The 7,632-nt window shown below is 42.7% G+C and overlaps 1 protein-coding gene across 1 annotated transcript in view; it reads right to left on the bottom strand.

The window, feature by feature from the left end:
• Positions 1-747: 747 nt before the first annotated feature.
• Positions 748-7,632, bottom strand: part of LOC101583122 (vomeronasal type-1 receptor 1-like) — an 8,353-nt gene continuing 1,468 nt past the window's right edge. Inside the window, 1 exon segment of the mRNA XM_023708495.1 lies at positions 748-752. Within this exon segment, the coding sequence (XP_023564263.1) occupies positions 748-752 (5 nt within the window).

The following is a 7,632-nucleotide window of genomic DNA, read 5'->3' as shown; positions in this document are numbered from 1 at the left end:
ATGAGTGTTGTTTAATGAAACCCACAGCTGGTGTTGCTTCAGCGTCGTAGGGAAATTCCTGCATATAAACAGACATGTGGATTAATGGAATAAAGTACAGGATGCAAAACCAGCTCTGTTGCTTGTTGAGCCATCTGGTCTGTGATAAGGCAGCCAAAAGCAAGCTAGAGGAAACGTTTGTTCTTTGGCAACATGCTGGGGAAACTGCCTATATATATTTAGAAGATTGAATTTAGAGCTGTATTTCTAACCAACTGCTAAACTAAAATCAAAATGGAGCAAAGATGTAAATTTTAAGCAGTCTGTTTTAAGATAAAATAGGTGAACCTCTTGAAATAGACTAGGGCTTTTTGCAGAGAAACACAATTACACAAACAACATCAAGAATCAATGTGATCAGGGGCCGGGGAGATGGCTCAGTGGAATAAGCGCTTCCCCGGCAAGCGCAAGGGCCTGAGTTCAATCCCCGGTTCTGCAAAAAAAAAAAAAAAAAAAAAACATCAATGTGATCATATCAAATTATTCTACACAGCAAAGAAAGCAACAATGGAAAGAAAATTACGGAGACGAATACCTGGAGTATATAAGGAAGACACAAAAAAGTAGACCCCTCAGAAGTTGAGGGCTCAGTCAAAACGGGCAGCTGAAACGAAGATATACTTTTTAAGATGTATAAAAGGCCGGTGAATCCATGAAGACGTCACTATCTCTGGCTGTCAGAGAAATGCAAATGAAAAGATTTCCATCTTACTCTAGAGGGAAAATGGCTGTCATCAAGAAATCAGATAACGCATTCTGGCCAGGCAGTGGGAGTGAGGAACCTTTCTGCACTGTTGGTGGGAGTGGAAAGTGGAAAGTCCACTATGGAAATCAGTATGAAACTTCTTCGAAATCTAAAACTAGGTACTTTGTTTAACCCATCTATTCCCCTTTTAGATATCTTCTTGAAAGAGTTAAATAAATATTACAGTGTTACATGGATACCAATGTTTATAGTAGTAGAACTCATACTAAATAGCTAAATCTTGGAGCCTTTGTCAACAAGCAGCTGGGTAAATAAAATGACATTGACATAAAATGTAGTACAGTGTCATAAGGCTAAATTTGAGTCACTGTTTAAGAAATGGTTACACGAAGTGAAATAAATCGCACAAGCTGAATTGTGGTATAGTTTCTCATATGTAAGGAGCCCAAAGTATAAATTAGCAAGACCAGTGTGGTGCATGCCTGAAACCCCAGCACCTGGGAGGCTGAGGCCAACCTGGTTGACATGGTAAGTTTAAGTCTAGTGTGGAAAGGAACCAGGAGTTGGAAGGAGCGGAAATGGTTTGACAGACATGACAAAATTAAAGATGTGTTCATGTACCAATTCCCAGTAATGAACTGCTGTCATGTGCTAAGGGAAAAAAATGAGAAAACCCTAAAGAGAAATCAGATTTAAATGGCATTTCCAAGAATGAAGTGCTAAGTGTAGGGTGACCAGGCTAAACTGTAGGGATGCTTACACACAGAGGGCTGGCTTTGGGGCATACCTAACAGTTCAGTGCTTCCTTACACCAAAATACATATCCGTGTAAGTTTATAGAAATTTTATAATCAAGAACTAGAAGTCATTCAAATGACATCTCCAGGATGCTTAAGTAAATGGTGAAAATCATGAAGTGAATGAGGACATGGCCGTTAAAATTTAAGCTTTTGTGCAACAGGATGAGTTAATTTCCCTAGAAATAGCTGTTGAGTCCAGCTGCAGTCTGGTTTGAGGTTGCTGTTTGCTTCTAAGCCAAAGTGGACATCTTTCCGGAAAAGAAAAATAAAAATCTTCATACATGGTTTGCTTTGGTTTTACAAGGGTTAGATAGGCAATGAGAGAGGCCTTGTTAGTCTAGGCAGGTGGTGGTGAGCCCACAGAACGGGTACTGCGGTGGGCAGAGTGCCACCATGTGAGCCAGGTTGCCAAGTATCACCCTAGCAGCTGAGTGTTGGGTAACAGCACATGCAGGGTCAGTGCTGGCACTTCGGGATAAATAAGTGCTCTGGGTTGCAGTTTGGGCACTTGGTATCTAAAAGTCTCCCCATCCCTGGCCTAGGTTGTCAGTTGAGGTCGGTGATTATAACCAGAAAATCCAGTGAGACCTGCCTACCTCTAGGACTTAGCACTGTTACCTCAACCTGGGTTTCATGACAGTCACAGAAGTAGACTCCACATCAACAATAGGGTGGTCTGCCACACAAAATCCTTGAGTGGCAGTGACATCTCAGACACAAAGTAGTGTATACTGTATGATTGCAGGGGTGCAGCCCTCACAGAGGGGAACAAAGTAGAGGGAAGACCAAATGAAAAAGGAACCCGGGGTCAGGAGGACCAAGCTGCTGGCTCTGTAACTGCGTTTATTTGTTCCAATGTTAATATACAGAAAACACTGAACATGTGCCCAACATTTGCCCTAGTTAACTCGAAGCCTTCCCTGTTTCCCTGGGAATGGAATAGCCTGCCAAGACCAAGGTGGTAGAAGACCACGTGTTCCAGAGCTCTTTGCTCAAACTGCAGGTCGCGGAAGCTGGGCACGTTGCCACATCTACTTCCTTATATGGTTGTTCGTTCCGGGACCCAGTCTGCAGCATATTGATGAGGTCATCACTAGGGAAACCTAATATATTGTTATGTGATGAAGAATAGAACATTGACCATACTTGTGTATTATGAATGAAGAGGGCACGTTTATGCCTGAAAGGTATTGGGAACGTTTCTTTTCACAATGAGGGGATACTCAGGAAGTATGTATGGAATTTTCAAGCCATGTACCAAAAATCTGTCTACGGAAGTAATGTCATTGATTTATTTATATAAAAGAAACTATAATATTACTCAGTGCTGGGGAGATAGCTCAGCAGTGTAAGTGCCTGCCTGGCAAGCGCAAGGACCTGGGTTCAATCCCTGGTATCGCACTGCCGGCCCCAGAACTCCTGGCACACTGAGCTGGCCACCAAAACGGGGTGTAGCGATGCATGCCTGTAATCCCAGTGCTGGGGGCGCTGAGACAGGAGGATCACTATGAGTCCGAGCTGTGTAGCCTTACATGAGCCAATCAGAATGAAAAAGAGGTTCATTTTGGCTCAGTTTCAGAAGTTACAGTCCATGGTCAGCAGATTTGAAAACAGAATGGGGAAGACAGAAGGGCATGGGCAAGGACAGCTGCTGAGGTCCTGTTGGCTACAAGCAGATGGTGGGATCTGGGGGTGAGATACACCTTTCCAGTGACCTGTCTTTAAAGAGGCCAAGCATTTGTGAGTGTCTTGTCTCCACTCTAGAGCTCTGTGCCTTGATTCCGGCCTATCTGTCAATGAGAGTTTGGCTGCACATGACTGGGCCAGTCTTCCCACTGTAAGAAAGGTCTTGTCTTAGTTACAAGACTCCTGTGTCTAAGCAAACAATCAAGCTCACTCTTGGGTTAATGGGTGCTGCTCAAGTAGTGTACATTTTTGTAGCTTTATGTTTTTCCTATCCTTCATTGGGGTGATTTGCAGGTACTTTAATAAAAGTCCCAGGATGTGACAGGAGAGTTGGGTAGAAGAGCAGAATTTAGGAACTTTCTTTCTTTCTTTCTTTCTTTCTTTCTTTCTTTCTTTCTTTCTTTCTTTCTTTCTTTCTTTCTTTCTTTCTTTCCTTCCAGAACTGGGGATTGAACTCAGGCTCTTGCACTTGCCCGGGAAGTGCTTACTCCACTGAGCCATCTCCCCAGCCCCTGGGACTTTCTTTTCTTTAGGTGGGCAGCACAGTCACATGCCCAGCACAGACAGTGGATCATCAGGAAAGCAGTTTAAGATGTTGAGGTAGGGGCTTTCCCACATGCTGGGGTCTGTGGTCACCTGGGGTGTTTAAGATCTGGTGCCCAAAGTGCTGGCCAGATAGCTCAGTGGATTAAAGCACCTGTTTAGGCAGATGCAGGGGGCGGGGCTCTGGTCCCTGGGCCTGCTGTGCCGGCCCTGCCCCTGGAACACACTGAGATGGCAATTGAGACTGGGCATGGTGGCACATGCCTGTAATCCCAGCTTTTGGGAGGCTACAAAGCAGGAAGGATCACTTTGAGTCTGATCTATGTAGTGAGACCCTGTAGACCCTGTAGTAAATGCATTAAAAAAAAAAAAAAAAAGAAAAAAAAACCTGGTGCCCAATCCTCATCCTCAGAGACTGTTTCGACTGGTCTGAAGGTTAAGTCAACATCCTTTGCCAGTTCAAAGGGAAGTGCAGCGATAGGACTAGGTTCATATATATCACTACTCATGATTTATGACACACATTAAAGAAGTTCTCTGAGCCACTTTCCACAGCTCAACTGGCTGCGCCGAGTCAGTGGAAACTTGCTACATGCTGTTACATGCTGTCTTAGTTTCTCTTCTCTCATTGCTGGGAAAAATACCCGACACCCAAAATGAAGGAAGGCAAGGTTTGTTTAGTTCACAGTTACTAAAGGTTTCAGTCCATATTCAGCTGGCTCCAAGGCAGGGGCCACATGGCAGAGAGCAGCCATTCACGGCGGCTAAACAGCAGTAACAACAACAAAGAGCAATGGCTACAGGTATCTGTCTCTCTGTCTCCTATATTACACTGAGACTCTCTGCCCCAGGCTGGGGGAAGTCCTCGTACCCATAATGCCAGCAGTACTAAAACCCATAATCTCAGCCTCGGGTCACATGTAATCTCAGCGGATCATGAGTTAATCACGCACTCGAGAAGTCCCCACCCCGTGACCGCATGAGGCTTTGGGGGGACAACCAGATGCCATAACAACTGCACTCCTCACAGTGATGATCCTGAGTGGTCCTTTGGCCGGCACTTAGTAGTAGCAATCAGCATATATTATCACAGTTTGCAATTTGGCTTATGATTGAAGAGGTTTCAGCCCAAGAATGGTTGGCTCCAAGGCAGGAACATGGAGGAAGAACGTTTGCCTGTGACAGACTCAGCAGAGCCCAGGGGAAGGGCATAGGACGGAGGAAGTAGCCAGGGGTCAGACATGGTACCTGAGGTCATGCCCTCAGAATTAACTTCTTCCAACTAGGCCCACTTTCTTATTCATTCACTCACTCACCCATTCATTCATTCATTTATTCATTCGTTCATTCATTGTGGTAAAGTCTGACTGTAGGTCAGACTGGATTTCAACTCACTATGCAGCCCAAGCTGGTCTTAAACTTTCAGTGATTTGCCTGCTTCAGTCAACTGAGTGATAGGATGACAGGTTTGCATCACCGTGTCCACCCTATGCCCACTTTCTTGTTTGTTTATTTATTTGATATAGGGTCTCATTACACAGTTCAGACTTGTAGTGATCCTCCTGCCTCAGTCAGCTGGGCCAGCATGGTGCATCTGGGGTTCCCAGGCTAGCACGGCAAGTGGTGCTAGGGATTGGACTCAGGTCCTTGCCCTTGCCAGGCGGGTGCTTAGGCCACTGAGCTGTCTCCCTAGTCTCTCACTTTCTAATAGCCCATTCAACCATGAGCTCATCATTGAGGTTACCAATCACACTTTCTGAAAGTTTGTTTTCTTTTTTTTTTGAGACAGGGTCTCACTATGTAGTTGAGGCTGGCCTTGCAATTGTTATGTAGCCAGGGCTTTCCTCAAACTCCTGGTAATTCTCCCACCTCAGCCTCCAAGTTCTGGGATTGCAGATGTGCACCACCATGCCCAACCATCTTCTGGAGTTTTGAAATCCAGTTTAGTTGAGAAAATCAGCCAATAAACTGAATTTTCATGAAATAAGCCATGATATGAAACCATATTAATTTCACTGTCCCTTTCTGCCAAAATCCAATTAGCCTTTGTACTCCATGTTTAAAATGATATGGCCTGTACGAATGTGAGCACTATGGGCTTATCTGTAGTGTCTGAACTGCATAGCAAGACCCTGTCTCAAAAAGACAAAACAACAATGTAACAATAAAACCCTAAACACACCGTCTTACATGAGGTCTTTTTTTTTAAAAGTTAAATGAACTGAAAAGAAATAAATGAGCTGAAAAGTATGTGAGTCTTCATTATGCAAAGTTTATAACTTATTCTACCTGCTAGGTTGGAATTTTTGTATTTTGTATTTTACAGAACATCACTAATGACATCAAGAGGTACCTCTGGCTATATCCCTGTCCTGGTATATGTGGGGATCTTGTAGTGACGATGACAAATGGAATAGCTTCCGTGGAATTTTTTTGTATTTTAAGACAAGGTCTACAGGGTCTCACTGCATAGATTGGACTCGTAGTGATCCTCCTGTTTACAGCCTCCCGACTACAGGCATGCAGCACCACACCCGGTCTCAATCACTTTCACAACATGCCCCGGGGCTGGCACAGCAGGCTCAGGATTGAACTCCTGGTGCCTGCATCTGCCTAAGCAGGTGCTTTAATCCACTGAGCTATTGGCCAGCCATTGCTTTCTTGGATTTTGCACTTTGTACCTGGCCTAGTGTTAAATACATTTCCAGTCAGTTTCCATGAGACAAGTTTTGGTAGTTTCAGATTTGATCCACTAGTCTGCTTGTTTGTGACTTTCAGTGGACCCTACACATTTGATCCACATCTATTCTTTATAGTATTTCTGTTGAAGAATTATTGCTTTTAATTTGTGTTTAGTTAGTGCTCAACAGAAAAAATTACAAAATAAAATATTATGTTTTTAATATTGACTGTCAAATAGCATCAAAACTTTCAACATCAACTGATTTTTGGTGTACAAAATCTATAAAATAATGACAGGAGGGACTGGGGAGATAGCTCAGTAGAATAAGTGCTTTCCTGGCAAACTCGAGGGCTCCCGGTTCTGGAAACAAAACAAAACAAAACAGGAATAAACTTCTATGTGAACTACAATAAAAATATCAATGGCAATCTACAAAAAATCTCTGCTTCAGGTTTGCAGATGCCTCTATCCATCCACTTAGTCATTTGTTGCCAACCATAGTCAATCCCACCGTGTTCTTTGATATTGCTGCCAATGGCAAGCCCTTGGGCCATGTCTCTTTCAAGCTGTTTGCAGACAGAGTTCCAAAGACAGCAGAAAACTTTCATGCTCTGAGCACTGGAGAGGAAGGATTTGGTTATAAGGGTTCCTGCTTTCACAGAATTATTCCAGGATTTATGTGCCAGGATGGTGACTTCAATGTTATGATCCATGTACATGCTCAAGATCTATCTACTTTTCCTACAAATGACTCAAATTTATCTTTCTTTTTTTTTAAGGCATAGAGAGATTTATTTTATTTCTTAAAGAGAGTACAAATTAGACTTAAAACAAAAAAAATGCAGGTGATACAGAATTTTACTTAACAGTAATATGAATTTCACAGTAATTCTTGTAATACATAATTTTGTCTTTCAAAAGGTTATTCTTTTTTTTTGCTATGTACACAAGCATTTATTATAATCTAGGTACAGAGTTACAGAAATGACCATGAGCTCTTGCCTATTAGTGATATAAGTATACCTTGCATGAAAGATTCCACTAAACTTGTGCATAGCATCTGGTGTTATAACTTTGTTTTTTTTATTTTTTTTTCAAAATTTTATTGATAAACAGATAGCAATGAGACAGTTTCAAATCAAATCGGAAGTACAGTTTCAACAAATAACACACTG

Source organism: Octodon degus, unplaced genomic scaffold (assembly GCF_000260255.1).
Source record: "Octodon degus isolate 3935 unplaced genomic scaffold, OctDeg1.0 scaffold00379, whole genome shotgun sequence".
NCBI classification, from domain to species: domain Eukaryota; kingdom Metazoa; phylum Chordata; class Mammalia; order Rodentia; family Octodontidae; genus Octodon; species Octodon degus.
The sequence above is the reverse complement of the archived record's forward strand: the minus strand, read 5'-3'. Positions and strand labels throughout refer to the sequence as shown.